General features: G+C 51.0%; 1 protein-coding gene across 1 annotated transcript; it reads right to left on the bottom strand.

The window, feature by feature from the left end:
* Positions 1 to 309: 309 nt before the first annotated feature.
* Positions 310 to 16961, bottom strand: LOC142820481 (uncharacterized). Its single transcript, XM_075909467.1, has 8 exons — positions 16579 to 16961; positions 15727 to 16197; positions 12989 to 13219; positions 12657 to 12679; positions 11266 to 11325; positions 9067 to 9146; positions 6206 to 6319; positions 310 to 5909 (listed from the first exon to the last, which is right to left on the bottom strand). Exons 1-8 carry the CDS (start codon positions 16705 to 16707, stop codon positions 4750 to 4752), a joined length of 2268 nt encoding a protein of 755 aa, XP_075765582.1. The 5' UTR covers positions 16708 to 16961; the 3' UTR covers positions 310 to 4749.
* Between the last annotated feature and the right edge of the window lie 529 nt (positions 16962 to 17490).

Below are 17490 nucleotides of genomic sequence, written 5' to 3' on the forward strand. Positions count from 1 at the left end.
CAAAGGTTAAATATTTCCAGGTGGCCTGGATCATGTGCTCGGCACATAGTGCTGCTGCCAACTGCTTGGTTGTCTGCTTCAGTGGCCTGGCAGCTGGTCCTCCCCAACCCAAACTCACTCCTGCTCCAGTTCCCTCTGAGCCTGCAGCTGCTCCTGCTCCTCTGGCTTCTTCCCCCGGAGCCATTCCATGGCTGCTGAGGCCCCCACCTATGAAGCAGTGGGGCCACCAGAGGCAGGCGCCAGTTCCAGCCCCATCTTTGAGCCCCACCTCTCCCTTCCTCACCTCTCCATCAGCCTCCCACTCCCTCCCAGGTTCTTTACCCAGCCCCTCCCCACGTCTACATTCCCCACATGAAAACCACAGTTCGTTCTTTCAGCAGGGAAAAGTCAAGTTTGTTTTACCGGCAGGGGCAGGGGGAGAGGAAAGTGGGAAGGGAGAGCAGGGGAAAGGTTGGGGGGGAGGCACAGAGGGCAATGTAGAGGCCCCTTGCGGGGATGCCCAGGGGAGAGTCTCACAGGTGTCCTTGTCTGAAACTCTCCTCCAGAGCCTCTTGGAGGTACAAGCCCCCAATGGGCTCCTGGTGGCATCACGGGCACTGAGTTCTTCAGTGGCCCCAGCCCAGGTAGGGCAGCTGCTGCATAGAAGAAAGTGGCCCAGGGTAGGAATACTTGAATGAGCCTGTGGGGGTTGGTGAGTTTTGGCTCGTTCGCACCAACCCGGGCAGTGGACTGTTTCCCTGCACTTAGGGCTCTGAATTTGGACCTGGTGGAGGAAGAGGGCCTGGGTCCCGCTACCTCCAACCCAGGAGCTGACCCCTTTGCTAGCCCATGCTAAGAGTTCCCTGTCATTGGTCTTGAGCTGAGAAGGCTGTGCACTGGTGAACTAGAGACACTTACCTGTAGACTTGAGCCGAGAAGGCTGTGCACTTGCTAAGTAAAGACATTTCTTGCAGGACCTTAGCCTGGAAGGCTGTGTTTCTGTTGATCCAAACCCCTCACTGGGGAGCCCCAGCCTGGAGAAGGTGAGGCTTGTGTTAATCATAGACCTCAGCCGAGTTGGTGATGCTTCTGTTAATTAAGGGGCTGGGTTTCATTAATAAAAGGGTGTCTGCTGGACAATTGGAAACAGGATATTAGGATTTGTTTTTCGGGGATTCCAGGACACAGCTTGGGCTCAGCCTGACTGTGTGACAGGGTACCCACAGGGAGGGAATGTGTGACACACAATCTCTGTATTGGTACAAAAAAGTTAGCTCATGTGGCCGGAGTGAGGCTCAGGGGATTTGGATTGTGGGAAGGGACTTAGGGTTGGGGCAAAGAGTTGGAGAACAAAGGTGTGAGGTCTGGCTCTGGGGTGGGGCTGGGGATGAGCACCTCAGGGATGAGGTTTCCCGTGTGGAGGGTTGAGGGCAGGGTTCCCTCGGGCTGAGGCCCACCCACCTCCAAAGCAGAGCCACGCAGTAACTACTCAACTGCTCCAGGGTGGGCTGTGTGGCAGACAGTGCTTATTCTAGCAGTCCTGGACAGTGGCAGGGCCAGAGCCACAATGGGGGCCTGCTCCAGCCATAGCTGTGTTATGGGTACTACATGCTTTGACAGACTTGGCCAGGGTCTGAGCCGCAGCGGCATCACAGGCAGTGAGGGCTTCAGCAGCCCTGGCCCAGAGCCATGTGGTGAGGGGGCTCACTCCAGCAGCCAAGGCCAAAGCCAAGGACCCAGAGTGGTGAGGGACTGGCTGTTCTAGAGACCGGGGCCATGTGGTAGAGGTCTGGTTCCAATTCCACTTAAAGATCTCCACCTTGGGATCTCAAAAGGTGGATCTGCAGGTTATCTGAAGGATAAAATAGATGGCAAATGACTAGAGAAATGTTCTGCGCCCTGTTCATAATTAACAGCCTAAATCATGTCAAGGAGAACAATTCTCTCTGACCCTCAATATTCTTGTCATTTGTGAAGGCATCAATCACATCAATAGTGTTGATTGTGCCAATGATTATTTTTGTGCCCGTGGAAGTTATTTCTCTCACTCTCACACACGTGCACTGTGTAGAGGCAACTTAATGCTGTTGATTATCTTCTATTGATGCTAAATCAATATGCAATTGATGACATATTAAAGGGACTTTTCTATGATTGACAGGTGTCTAAACCATGCAGATACTATACAAAACATAATCTATAATTAGATTATGTCCTATATACAGTGAAGTAATGTGGTCTGAAGAAAAAGAGCTGGATAGTTTTCTGGTGATATCCCTAAATTCATCTTCTGAATGTCATTAACTTGCAGCTGCAGAATGAGCTTTAGAATCAAGGAGTAGGGATGGTGTATTCATTTTTTATCCTTTACAAATTACTACACTATGGCTACGTGTAGACCAGCATGCTTTTCCGGAAATGCTTTTAATGGAAAAGTTTTCCGTTAAAAGCATTTTCGGAACAGAGCGTCTAGATTGGCACGAATGATTTTCCGCAAAAGCACTTTTTGTGGAAAAGCTTCCGTGGTCAATCTAGACGCGCTTTTCCGCAAAAAAGCCCCGACTGCCATTTTCGCGATCGGGACTTTTTTGCGGAAAACAAATCTCAGCTGTCTACACTGGCTCTTTTGCGCAAAAGGGACTTTTGCCCGAACGAGAACAGCATAGTATTTCCGCAAAGAGCACTGATTTCTTACAGTAGGAAGTCAGTGCTTTTGCAGAAATTCAAGCAGCCAGTGTAGATAGCTGGCAAGTTTTTCTGGAAAAGCGGCTGATTTTCCGGAAAAACTGGCCAGTCTAGACATAGCCTATGACTAGATTGGACTGGGAGGAAAGTGCAGGGGTTGGGATGAAGGGGACACTGCAGAAGTTAGGGGCACAATGCAGGGTTGGTGGCAAAGGGTGCACAGGATGGGGGTGCAGGAGATGGGGAGCTCATGGATGCAGGAACAGTAGAGCAAGGCTGGGTTGGAATGAGACTGGGTGCCAAGCTGGTACATTTTCAGGGTGCATGTGTGCAGGGTCATGCACCTTGCTAATTATCCTTTGGTTTAGTATATTTCTTCCATAATTTAAATTGCATGTGTGTGTGTGTGTAAAACTCTCAATAACTCATGGGTGCCATGTAGGCACACATCTGAACAAGCGCACAGAATGTCACTGTTTGTGCACAAGAAAAAACTCACTCCACTCATAGATGGAAAATCTTAGGACTACTGGTTGAAGGCTCTAGCTGGGGCTGTGATCTTAAAGATGGAGGGGACTGACATATAGGCCACTGAAGCTTTCCCCACAGTCAGAGCAGCTGAATAGTTCTCTCTCATCTGTAGATTGTCTTATGTTTAACACACACGAGGACAAGGGGGATCCAGTAGATACAGTGTATTTAGATTTCCAAAAAAGCCTTTAACAAGGCCCATCACAAAAGGCTCTTGTGTAAATTAAGTTATCATGGGATAACCAGGAAGATCCTTCCATGGATTGAGAAATGGTTAAGACAGGAAACAAAGGGTAGGAATAAACGGTAAATTTTCAGAATGGAGAGGTGTAACCAGTGGTGTTCCCCCAGAGTCAGTCCTAGGACCAATCCTATTCAACTTAATAAATGACTTAGAGAAATGGGTGAGCAGTGAGGTAGCCAAGTTTGCGGACGTTACTAAACTGTTCAAGATAGTCAAAACCAAAGCAGGCTATGAAGAACTTCAAAAAAAGATCTCACCAAACTGAGTGACTGGACAACAAAATGGCAAATGAAATGTAATGTGGCTAAGTGTAAAATTATGCACATTGGAAAAAATAAACCATGCAATATGATGGGGGCTAATTTAGCCACAACTAATCAGGAAAGAGATCTTGGAGTTATCGTGGATAGTTCTCTGAAAATGTCCACAGTGTGCAGCAGCAGTCAAAAAACCAAATAGGATGTTAGGAATTATTAAAAACGGGACAGAAAATAAGATGAAGAATATCTTACTGCCCGTATATAAATCTACAGCACACTCACATCCTGAATACTGTGTACAGATGTGGTCTCCTCACCTCAAAAAAGATATTTTGGCATTAAAATAGTTCAGAAAAGAGCAACTAAAATGATTAGGGGTTTGGAATGGGTCCCATATGAGGAGAGGCTAAAGAGACTGAGACTTTTCAGTTCAGAAAGAAGGGACTGAGGGGGATATGATAGAGGTATATAAAATCATGAGTGGTGGGGAGAGGGTGAATAAAGAAAAACTATTTACTTGTTCCTATAATAAGAACTAGAGGACACCAAATGAAATTAATGGGTAGCAGGTTTAAAACTAATAATAGAAAGTTCTTCACACATCACACAGTCAACTTGTGGTACTCCTTGCCAGAGAAGGCTGTGAAGGCTAGGACTATAACAGGGGTTAAAAAAGAGCTACATAAAATCATGGAGATTAGGTCCATTAAACGGTATTAGTGAGGGGGTAAGGAATGGTGCCCCTCGCCTCTGTTTGTCAAAGGCAAGAGAAGGATGGCAGGAGACAAATTGCTTAATCATCGTCTTCGGTCCACTGCCTCACGGGCATCTGGTACTGGCCACTGTTGGAAGATAGGATACTACGCTAGATAGACCTTTGGTCTGACCCAGTATGGCCATTCTTATGTTAAAGTCTGACCTGTGTTTGAAGCCTTGTCTGCAATCAAAGTTGTTATGAGGCGACTCTCTTGTATGTTTTATCTGATGGTTAGTAAGGCAGGAGCACCGACTATAGCTTTCCCTGCAGTCAGAGCAGGTAAAGGGTAGCTCTCACGTGTGGGTTCTCCTATGTCTAATAAGGTGTGAACGTCTACTGAAGCTTTTCCCACAGTCAGAGCAATTGAAAGGTTTCTCCCCTGTGTGGGTCCTCCTATGTGTAACAAGGTTTGACCTCTTCTTGAAGCTTTTCCCACAGTCAGAGCAATTGAAAGGTTTCTCACCTGTGTGGGTCCTCCTATGGATAACAAGCTCTGAACTTGTACTGAAACTTTTCTCGCAGTCAGAGCAATGGAAAGGTTTCTCCCCTGTGTCTCTCCTCCTATGTATAACAAGGTTTGACCTCTTCTTGAAGCTTTTCCCACAGTCAGAGCAATTGAAAGGTTTCTCCCCTGTGTGTCTCCTCCTATGTATAACAAGGTTTGACCTCTTCTTGAAGCTTTTCCCACAGTCAGAGCAATTGAAAGGTTTCTCTCCTGTGTGGGTTCTCCTATGTCTAACAAGGTGTGACTTCTCATTGAAGCTTTTCCCGCAGTCAAAGCAAGTGAAAGGTTTCTCTCTTGTGTGGGTTCTCCTATGTCTAACAAGGTGTGACTTCTCATTGAAGCTTTTCCCACAGTCAGAGCAATTGAAAGGTTTGTCTCCTGTGTGGGTTCTCCTATGTCTAACAAGGTGTGACTTCTCATTGAAGCTTTTCCCGCAGTCAAAGCAATTGAAAGGTTTGTCTCCTGTGTGGGTCCTCCTATGTCTTACAAGGTGATCGCTTCTACTGAAGCTTTTCCCACAGTCAGAACAGTTATGGGGTGTCTCTCTTATATGTAGTATCTGATGGTTTGTAAAGTGCAAGTGCTGACTGAAGCTTTTCCCAGAGTCGGAGCACTTGAAGGGCTTCTCTCCTGTGTGGGCTCTTTGGTGTTCAATAGGAGTTTCACAGTCACTACAATTGCAGGGTGACTTTTGATGGGGGATTTTCTGTTGAATGGTTTCTGTGTTTCTTTTCTCCCCTTGGCTCCTGAGACTGGATTTATCCTGTCCCCCTCCTGGATGATTTCCATGCTGCCTTTCTGGGCTATGCTGACTCTCGCAAGTCTCTCCCTGCTCACGTATCTGGGAAACATGCCCTTCAGGTCTTTCCAGTAACATCCCACATGGAGACACTTGCTCCGATCCCTCCTGCTGCACAAGATCATAGTTCTCAGTCAGCATCCCATCACCTGTTGGGATAGAGAAATAATCCAGACAGGAGTTATTGTCTATGATGAGCTGAAAGAAAACTCTAAAAGAGGAATAGAAAAGGGGACACACGCTCAAATAATGATTGAATTATCATGAGATGAGTTCACCCTCCTTCTTCACAACTCTTCCACAGAAGAGAAAACCCAGCCTTTCCTCATCCACCATGCTCTGGCTCAAGTTGAAGACAGGCTAAAGAATCAGACAGACTTCATGAAAACACACAAGTAACACCTGCTATAAGCTGGTTTCTGAGGCAATTTAACTGATTGCTCACCTGTGTGGATGCCACTGATGATCTCCCCTTCCTCACAGCTCTGGTGATCTGGGACCTGCAACTCCTCCTCTCGCTCCACCCAGGAGATCACATGAACTTCTGAGAGTGGAAATCCTGTTTGCAGAGTAATTAATCAAGTGCTGATCTTGTTCATTAAGGTCTCTGCCATTCCTGCTTCCAGAGTCAGGGTCTGAGTCACCCATCCAGAGAGGCTCCTTTCCAAGAGCCCAGGACACACACACACACCTGCAGTAAAGGCGCATCCCCTCCCCCCACCTTGAGAATGGCCCAGCTCTTTCCCCAGGGGAGCTGAGCACTCTGCTGCACTCTCTAGGGTACAACTCAGTCCCCCTCAAAGCCCATTCCATCCCCCCCATCCCCAGTATCTCAGGGCAGGACAGGGACACACTGCTCAGAAGGGGAGCTCTAGGGAGGGCTGGCAGGTCTGACACCAAGGCCCCCAGACAGGGCTCAGACTGTAGCGGCCATATGCCAGGTCACTAGGACTTGGAGAGGAAGGACTAGCTCTAGCTCCCCAAGGCTCTGTCCACAAAGCTCCTGGCTGGTGGGCTGGGCTCCCCCTGCTCTTTGGCTCAGATGTTCTACTTGAGCCAGAAGGAGGCAGAGCAAGTTGTCTGAGCAGCTAAGTGAATCTTTTGCAGGCTGCTTCAGGCCCTGCCTATGCTCCTGACTCCTGATCCCAACTACCTGTGTCTGGGTGGGCCTTGCTAGCTGCCTACAACAGTTGCCTTTCCCGCAGCTGCTCAGGGTGGCGCTAGGCTTCTCCAGCGACCAGCCAGGGTGGAGCTGGACCATGCTGCTTCTCTGATGCTTGTGGCTGTTACTCAGCTCCCTGTCTGTAGCCTCAGTTCTATTCTGCCAGCAGCAGCCTTTGTGTCGTTTCCCAGTCTGCCTCTTCTAGTGAGCCTGGCCTTTGATTTGGGGCCGCTCCAGGGAGGCAAAGAATCTACCACATTTGCACCTTGTGAGCGCCTTCCCCTCAGCTTTGCCTCCATCCCTTCTCGGACCTGCATTTAGTGTTCAGAAGAGCCACAATAGAGATCATTCTGCTACCACTGTCACACAATCGCAAGATAGCTTGTGCGAAGTGTGCTGTGTGACGAGTCAATGGGAAAATTCTGATCTGATGACTAGGATTATCTTGTTTATGTCCATTATTTTTGAACTAAAACAAGCCAGGCTTTGGCAGAATGGTGGAGCACTGGTACCAGCTAACCAAGAAATCACATTCCTGAGCAGGAGGAAGGCAATCAACACACCGCTCTCTGCAATAACTGCAAACACACAGTCCTAACAGATAGCTCACTGACCCTTGTGCACAAGAGCGGGATGAAGGGATAATGGATATGGATGTTTTGTTCAAACAAACAGGCAGAAGGCCAAGTTGGGTGGCAACTCATGGAACTCAACATGCATTTTATTTTGGTCAATATGAGAGGAGAAGTCACAGGAAGGGTATGTTGATGCTGGCTGAGGGGCAGTGTTCTAGCTGCTGACTGAGCTGGTACCATTATTGGGTTGGGACAAGTCTCATTATACCTGTGCCTGATGAGCTGGGACACTAGCACCCTGCTCCTTTCACAATAAACCTGGCCGAGTGCCTTAGCCTCCAAATGGAGCATGGGTCTTTCTTAGCGGCAACCCTGTGGTGTGCTGCATGGATAAGCTGCATGCTCCGCCAGTGCCGCTGGCATCAAGGCTCCAGAAAGATCCGCCCTGAACAGCTGTATCAACGCTCTGTGGCGCTAGCAGCAATTCTAATGGTACTGCAGTCACTGCGGGAAACAAAATTATCAATCACAGCAGCACCTGGGAACTTTGGTGTAAATCAGGACCACACTGTGCTATCGGGATGCTCATATGGAGCTAAGTATCACCCCTCTTTAGTGTTGGTATCCTTCCCAGCCCTGAGAAACAGGGACACTCTATAAAAACTAGTAAAGAGAGAGGTGACTGCACACAGAGAGTCTAAAGGGACTTGATCAAGGTCACACAGGAGGACTGTGACAGGCAGAGAACTGAACACAGGTCTCCTGAGCATGAAGCCAGACATTCACACAGGAAGAAAAAGTTCGTACCCGAAGTTATAAAAATACAAGACAGATGATGTGATTTATCTCCACTGCACAGAGAGGCAAGTGAGCCCCAGAGAGAATGAAGCTGAACTTTTGAAAGGAGACCCAACCTGTGCCTGAAATGCAAGGGGAGCTCTGCTCACGTTTCTCTACTACAGAGCTACCTCGGACAAAATACTAGCAGAGCGTGAACTGCCTCAACCACCCTCCCTCAGCCCCAGCATTCAGCCCCTCCCACTGACAAGTACCAGCATGTCACAGAGATTAGCTACAGGCAGGGAAGGACTCTGGGAACCGCGCCCTCCTTTCAGTGCCTGAGCACACTGCCACATGTGGATCCTGCAGCCACTAACAGCAGCCAGACCCAGACCTCTGGTACCTGCTGTTCCTGCCTGAGCCCTTCCACTCACACCTCTGGTCAAAGCACAAGATGTGCAAGATAGGGGGGAAGTGGAATGAGACCTGAACCTGCCTTCCCTGGGAGGGGTCACGGAGGGGACAGTCTTTCACACAAGAGCCAGGATTATTGGGGCAGATATTCCTGACATTGGGGGCAGAGGCAATGAATAACCCTAAACCAAACCCAACCCAGATGCTCCAGAGCCCACCCTGCTGCTGTTACCCAAAGGGACAGGAATCCTTACTCAGCCAGTTCACAGCCTCATAATTCTCCTGCATCACATCCCTGCAGAGGGCTCTCTGGCCTGGGTCCAGCAGAGCCCATTCCTCCTCAGAGAAATACACAGCCACCTCCTCAAAGCTCACCGGCTCCACCACGGCCATTTCCTGTCCCTGGCTCCGCAGGCCAGGGGCTGAGCTGGAGACAAACATGGGTGTTCTGCAGCCTGGTAGGGGGAGAAGAGGGAGACATTTCAGAAGGGGCTTTAATCCTTTCCACATCCCCATTCTGCACAGACTCTGTCCATGGTGACACACATGCTAGATTCTGCCATTGTGGGCAAAAGTTTTAGTCTAGATATTCCATAAACAGCACACAGGAGTTAGATCCCAAATACACATTCATTTCTGTCTGTACCTGGCATAAGTTACAACATTACTGCCTCTGCCACAATGGAATTTAGTTCGCAGCACCCAGTGTTTCTGATAACAAGCCACATATTCATCTGCCTGAATATGGACATAGGTTAAACGCAGGCTGCTGTATTTAAAACCCCTACTCTTCATTCACAGATTTGCAGCACAAACTTTGCTCTCTCATCTGACAGAGACGTTATAAACCCTTTCCACAACAGAGTCAGTGAAGTTAACACCACCATTCAGATGCTTATTATTAAACACGTGTGCTGAGTGTTTGCAGGGTGAGATCTTAACATTCATGAATTAATGGGATCAGAAGATATCCTCAGTCATGCAGTCTGACCCCCTCAGTGGCACAAGCCATTTACACTTATTCCAGTTACCCAGGCACAAAGCTCTGTTTCCCCACAGTGTGTTTTCTAGAAAGTCCCCCAGTGACTTGAAGACATCAAGAGATGGAGAATCCACCAGTTCTTTGCTCATTTGTTTCAGCAGCAAATCCTCTTTCCTATCAACCATTTATGCCCCCTCTAGCCTGAAATAGTCTGGCTTCAGCTTTCACTTATTGGCTCTCACTGAGCCTTATCCAGTCAATGGTGTGGGCAATACATTTTGATGGGGGGGCCAAATGGAAAGTGGCTAAGAGCTGCACTCTTCCATGACATTAATGCAGGAAATGCAGGGTCTGGGATGGACATTGGGAGAAGGAAGCAATCTTGGGATAACGGTGTGGGATGCAGGACAGGTAGAGGGGTCTAAGAGAGAGTTTGAGTGAAGGAGGCAGGCTGTGATCTAGGAAGCTGGATTAGCCAACTACGCATTAGATATTAAAAGCAACTTTAATTTAGATAAGTGGCTGAGTGGACAAGTAAGGGACTGTGGGTTTCTGACCACTGAGAGCTCTTGCATATATAGCTGCAGGAGGAGGACAGAGTTTGGGTATGCAAAGCAGAGGGCAGGAGTGGGGAGCAGAGATTAGGAGGGGAAGGGAGAGGTTGGGGTGGCAGAGGCAAGCTCTGGACAGGAGACTTATCTGAGTGACTCCTGGCCAGAGGCCAACCACCTCAGGAAGGCAGGGAGCCTGCCCGACCCTCTCACAGGCTGCAGGGCCATGTGGGTGTGTGAATGATTATGACCCAGAGGGAAGGGGGCACAGTGCTTTGTTTCTGGCCAGAAACTGGCCAGTGATATTGTCCTGGGGGTGGAAGCAGCACCTGAAGCCTTCCCTCCTCCCCTCCAGACTCACCGTAGCTTTCTGATAGAAATGTAGCCGTGTTAGTCTGGTGTAGCTCAAACAAAATACAGGACTAGGTAGCACTTTAAAGACTAACAAGATGGTTTATTAGATGATGCGCTTTCGTGGGCCAGACCCACTTCCTCAGATCAAATAGTGGAAGAAAATAGTTTATTTGATCTGAGGAAGTGGGTCTGGCCCACGAAAGCTCAGTAGCTTTCTGAATGACTTGAGATGGGGAGTGGCATATGTGGGCTGGATCCAATGGCTTGGTGGGGTGGATCCGACCCATGGGCTGTATTTTACCCAGGCCTGCACTAGATGTAACAGCCCTTTGGGATCCAGCAGTTTCTTGCCTTGAACGAACTGATATAGTGGAAGCCAGGCAGCTCTCAGCCTATTTATTGCTTGAAACCAACCCCATATTGAAACTGACTAAGCAGTGAAATCTCAACTTGAATGTGCTGTCCCCTGTGCGCTTTAACTTCACCCCTTCAACCCATAGACCAGTGTTTCTCCAAGTGTCCACAGGTCCCCATGCAGCACCCCTGGGGCTCCTCACTGATCACTGAGATTTAGGGCTGTGCTCGCCATGGTCACTGGGTCTGGTTGGTAACTTCTATGACAATCCCATGAAAATGTTTTCACTGGAATTTTCTCATCATTTAAAGACTCTCCACCTGCAAACTCACCCTGTCTGAAAGCTCCCAGGGATTTTCCTCTTGCTCTCTCCAGTGCAGAGGGCAGAGTGTCTGGTGGGGGAAGGGATAAGAGAGGTGAGATTCCAGGCTCTCCTATTTATAACAATGTCCCCTCTCTGAACTCTGCGTTTCACTTGTATCAAAGACCAGACAGAGACACACTCAGGAACTGAGTATGAAACAGTCTGAAACTTTCATTCCTTCTCTCACTCAGGCACCTCCCAGCAATGGAACCAACATCCCCGCAACCTGTCCCAGGAGAGAAGCTGTAAGTGAGATTTACTTTTCCCTCCTCACCCCCTCCCACTTGGCTTCTCATTCACTTACTGCCTCTTATCATAACCTGGAGCTGTGGTGGTGGAACACGTGGTCATCACAGTAACTTTAGCCATTTTGATCTCTGAATGGAGTTTGCAAACCCCTGGCTCTATCTACAAGCAGTTGGGTCTGTTCGCTCAGTGTCTCTAAGGAGAGCAGTGTGATGGGACCGTCATTCTCCATGTGGGAATTGAGGCAGGGGAAGGTTGGCTTCATAGGCCAGATTCAATGGTCTTAGATACTTGAACCACTTTCCCCTAATCCATCCCTTCTAGGTACCTTAGAACTCCCTCAGAGTCTCCGACAGAGCAATCGTTTTCTGGGAGAAACCGCTGACTTGTTCTTCTAGTTCAGGAGAAATCTCTTCCGGCAGCTGGAACTGCCCCGTCTCACACCTGGACAGAAACAATTCCATGTGATTGTATTTCATTTGCTGCTAAGTTCTGGCTAGTGAGTCTCAGCCCTAATAGGCCTGGAGTCAGAATTCCTCCAATTTTCCCAGCAACACAGTCCATGGCCATGCAACCTTCCCCTGAAAGGTCCCACTGCTGTTCTTCACTTCTGTCCTGGGGAGACTAGCTGGGGGACAAAAGGGGAATTGAGTCTTCATGGCCAACTCACTCCTTGGACTCTAGGCGTTGAGGGACAGGAGGTTCCCAGGTGAAGGGCTGAAGGAATCTGTCCAGTAGGGACTAGACTGAGACACCAGCTCCTCCATCCCCAGCTCCTTCCACACAGGTCTCCAAACAGCCCTCAGGTGGGACAGACTCTTGGTCCTTGCTGCCCTGGGCTGAATGTGCCCAGTGCACAGCAGTGACAGGCCCATGTTCCACCCCACAGTCCACAGGGAGGTGACAGCTCCAGGAAACACTTGAAGTCAGACTGTGCCCTGAATGGGGAATTCCAGAGTCTGCTGTGTGAGGGTGAGACCCGCAGAATTAAATGAGTCAGAGATATTCGTGTCTAACATTTGGCTCTTAGAGCCCTGTGGAGATGTGATGCTAACATCAGCTCCAAGCTCTTTCCCTGTGCTGTGCAGTGTGAGGGGAGTGAGAGCCACATACCTACTCAGGGTGCTCCTGATGTCCTAGAAAAAAAGACACAAAAAAGACTCTCAGCCCCATTGGACACACACAGGGGACCTCAGGGAAGGGATTTTGCAAACAGAGGAAGAGAGCCCCTGCCCTGACCCCAGGAACATGGATCCCCTGAGTGAATGGGGCTTTACGATCTCTAGTAGCTCTGTGCCTGTAATTTTACAAAGCACGGCAGTTACTCACATGGCAGCAATGCACATGGAGTTACATCCAGATCTGACAGCTGGACCTCAGCACTTGTGATTCAGGAGCCTCCCTTCCCTGTGTGGGGAGCTGGGACGTTTCTCCCTCAGTCTCACCTGCAGGAATTCACTCGCTGGCTTCTGACACTTCCCCTCCAGCTCACTGATCCCCTTGCTGATACGGGAAATCTGTGCAGAGAGTTTCCTGACAGTGTCAGTCTGGAGCCTCCCAATCTCCTCATCCAGCTTCTCCAGCTGGGCCAGCAGAAGTCGTTCTTGTTCCTCCAGGAACTGCCGCAGCTGCTGAAACTCGGCCACAATCCTCTGCCTCTCTGCTTGGGTCCATTTCTGTATGAAAACAGGGAAAGGGCTGGTCAAGGGCATGAAAGGAGCCCAGGATCCTTCCATGGAGAGCTGAGTGCGCGGTAGGGAGAATTTCTTGGAAAACCCTAAAATGTGTGACATTTGACTCTACTTTGTGGTTAGTAGGCAGAGGTGGCTCTCCCAGCATCTCCTTTGGGCTGTGTCCCTCTGAAAGGGATGTTCCCATGTCTGTCATGGGCAGCATCTTTTGTTATTCATGGGCTCTGGAAATTCAGACTCTGAGCCAGCACGAGGCAGGACTTAGCACCACTCTGACAGAGATACCCAGGAAGGAAAAAGGAGGAAACATGTTAATACACCAAGTGAGCAGACAACCCTTTAGGGGGACACTCAGCTCCCTTGGGGAGGATTTCTGGGAAAGCTACAAAGGCTGGACATTAACTCACATGCTGACATGGATGCTCAGGGCCTGTCTACACATGCATCTCACCCTGCAATCCACAATCCAGAAGAAACACAAACAAGCCCAACCTCAGCAAGGCCACACAGGACTCTGCCTCCTAACAACCCTCCCACTGCCAGTCCCTGCTGTTTCAAACCACAGTAACCTACTCCTGGTGTTTCCCTTCTGCTGTTTTCCTTCCCAGCACCTTTTCTCTCTCTTCCCTCAGAGTCTTCAAAAGGACTTCCAGTTTTTCCTGAAGAAACAGAGATAAGCATGAGGGCAAGCCCCATCAGATGTCAGGAGCCCATTTGTCTGCCTTTAAGAGAGTCCCAGTTTTATAATATAATGCAGATTGCCTATCTCCTAGAACTGGAAGGGACCTTGGAAGGTCATTGAGTCCAGTCTGCTGCCTTCACAGCAGGACCAAGTACCACCACTGACAAATTTTTGTCCCAAATGGCCTCTGAAAGGAGTGAACTAACAACCCTGGGTTTAGCAGGCCAATGCTCAAACCACTGAACTATCCCTCCCCCCTATGTGGAGATCTGCCCCTGCCTAGAAGGGACTCAGCCCTGGACGTGGGTTTGTCCATAGAAAAATAAAAACTCACAAACATCCCACTCTCCCCACCTCTAATATTGTCAATTCACAGACACTTACCTTCCTTCCTCACCCCCCTTGCATCTCCCTCCTGTTCTGAAATGTGATTTGTCCTTTTCATATGTGTTCATTTTTTTTTAATTGTATCCTTTGGTATATATGGTTGTGACTATTTTCTTCCACTATTTGATCTGAGGAAGTGGGTCTGGCCCACGAAAGCTCATCATCTAATAAACCATCTTGTTAGTCTTTAAAGTGCTACATTGTCCTGCATTTTGCTCCATAGAAAAAGACACAGAAGGAGACTGTGGATGCAGCAGGACACTTGTGAAGGCAGGGGAAGGATCAGTGGTGGCACCTTTATAAAGAATGATGCAGGTGGGGATTAGGGAGGTAAAAGTGGTCAACAATACTAATCACGTAACCGATTACAATTTTATCAGTGACAGGAGTTTTTTAACCTGCTGACTGGCAGGGCTGGTAGCAGAAATGGGCTCTCCTGGGCCAGGGATCTCTCTTAAGGTATGCCGGGGTTGGCCACAAGGACTGCTGGGAACTCCCAGAAGCTGCAGACTGACGTTAGCGGCCAGAGGAAAGCAGGCACTGCTGGGGCAGTGGGGAGTTTAACCAGTAACTGGCACCGATAAGCATTAGCTCTTCAGTTAACCAGTTTGAACTCTTGCTACAATCCAGTTGAATCCTAGTTGTGTCTGGCATGGACCTGCACTTCCTGAAGTCCTGCTATGGGTGGAGTGAAGGCGCTCAGGGCCCCATACAGCATCCAGCCCAGCAACCTCATCTAGTGTCAGTGGCTGCATTGAAGTTTAACCCCTCACGGAGCACCTCAGAAGTTCAGTATCCCTATTAGAAACCTTCACTCCCTGCTGGACCTAGGGCTTTATCAAGGCATCTTTCCCTCCTAAAGGATCACATTTCAGCACTGTTCAGTGATGCTGAGGGGCAGGGAGCAGTGTAAGTCTAACAGGGTACGGGGCTAAACTCTATCCCTGACGTGCCTGGCAACTATGAGCGACTAGGTGCTGCCCCACCTTCCCTTCCCACAGTTTGTCTAACTGGACTGTGACCTGCTCAGAGAAGGGACTTTCCCTTGCTGGATGTTGTGCAGGGCCCAGCTGCCACTGCGGATTTATAAGGCAAATGACAGATTGTTCCTCCGATCAGTAACAGCCTATAACCTCCTCTTCTCCAGTCCCAAGGCAGCTCACTGACAGAGTGGCCCGTATCTCCTGTGATTGTTAACACCTTCCCTTGTGCAGACACCCCTCCTGTCACCAGTGAGGGCTGGGTTTCAGGATTCAGAGAAACATTTCCCACATCAGGTATCTTATGTAAACTGCCACAAAGCCAGAGAATTTACTTTTAACAGCATCTCTTGCAGGTTTTACAGAGCTGTGTCACAACTGTGCCTGGTAACTGTCAGTGACATAACACTGTAATTAAAACACACTGGACAATAACTCTGTACCTTGTACGCCTGGGCAGCTTCCTGTTTGGGCACCACCGTGTGAGCCTGGGATCTGTCAGACACCACACACATGGGAGTTTGATCCTCTTCACAGAACAGCTTCAGAGCCTCCTGGTGCTCCCCACACACCCCGTCCCATCTTGCTCTCTCTGCTGCCTGGAAACTCAGCGGCTTGGCTAGTTCCACCACGTTTGCCAGCTGCCGGTTGGGCCGGAGGGGTCCCTGCTGCTCAGTGTCTCTGCCCTGAGGGCTGAGGGGGGCCTGGCAGGAATTGTGCCCACACTCCAGAGCGACAGGGGCTGTGAAATCCTCCAGGCAGACGGGACGCGGCGCTTCCTCCCGGACACTTTCCACGGGGCTCTCTGCAGCCATGGCTGCCGCTGGGCTGGGGGACCGGGGCCGTGTCACTGTCCTGAGCTCAGCAGTGGGGGGGCAGGTCCGGGGGGGGGAGGGGCGTCTGAGGCACCAGCACTGAGGATACAAAAAAAAATCAAAAATAAAAACCAAAAAAGTCCCCCAAAGCTTCGCTCACCCCCCCCCTCCGCCTGGCCCCCCCCTCGGGCCCCTCAGCCCCCTGCCCCAGCCAGACCCCCCCCGTCTCTGTGCCCCTCCCCACCCTGTGTTTAAATCCCCCCCCCCGCACACTCTGCAGCCCCCTCACAGCCCCGCAGACACCCCGAGCCCGGCAGGAGCATCAGGGAGCCCGAGGTGGGAGCGGGGGGGGGGGGGGGGCACGCGCGGATTGAGTGTTTGTGACGCGCCAATTCCCCGCCCTCCCCACTCCCTCACGCTGGGCTGCGGCCTCCCCCGCAGCGAGTAACGGCGCCAACGGCCCCTCACAACGGCTCCCACCTCAGGGCGCGCGGCGCGTGACGCTGCTGCAGACCGCTGCGAGGTGGGCGGGGCCTGAGCACGGTCGGGAACGCGCTGAAAACCCGGCCGCGGGGTTCGGAATGGGGCGGGCCCGGTCAGACCGCGCATGCGCAGCGGGTCAGTGATTCCGATCAGAATCCAGCGCCCGGGCGTAGCTCAGACCAAGACATGCCTGGCCACGCCCCAGGCCTCCGGGCAGATGCTGCTTCCGCTGCTGGGAGCCGGGCCGGGGCGATGCGCTGCCCTTTCCCACGGGTCCGATCTCCCCCGAGCCCCACGAGCCCCCTCGCAGCCTGACACCCTGCAGCGCCCCCCTCCCCCGCCGCAGTGCAACCCCTGCCCCTCCCCCCGCCCCTCCACTGTCTCTGCATCCCGGCGCCCCCAGCTCTCCCGTGGCAGCCACTGGCCGCAGCTGGTGCCCAACGGACCCCGCCCCCCACTGTGACGTTGCTTGCTCCGCCCCTTGCTCTCGCTCCGATTGACAGGGGTTCCCCGGGCTGTCACGCCCCAGTGACGCACAATTGCCCGCCCCATGGCCACATCATCAGTGACATGAATTGCCCCGCCCCTTGCTCTGACGGGGATTCCTCTGGCCCTGCTGTCCGGCCGGGAGTAACGGGGCCGCCCAGAGACACTGAGGGCGGGGCAGGGACTCGGAAGGGGGCGTGGCCGGGGCTCCACGAACCAATGAGAGCGCGGAGCCCAGTGACGCGTCTGCGCGCTGCCCCCTCCGGCGCGAGACACGGACCCGCCTCTCGGGCCACTGGGGCGGGAGCGCGCGGACTCGGCCGGGCTCGGGCCCCAGAACGTGTCACCTGCGGGGGGCGGGTCCTGGGCTCTGTTTGCAGGACGCTGGGAACGGGCCGCAGGGGGCGGGTCACTGGGGATCCC

The sequence above is a fragment of the Pelodiscus sinensis genome, chromosome 26 (assembly GCF_049634645.1).
Source record: "Pelodiscus sinensis isolate JC-2024 chromosome 26, ASM4963464v1, whole genome shotgun sequence".
Classification (NCBI taxonomy): Eukaryota; Metazoa; Chordata; order Testudines; family Trionychidae; genus Pelodiscus; species Pelodiscus sinensis.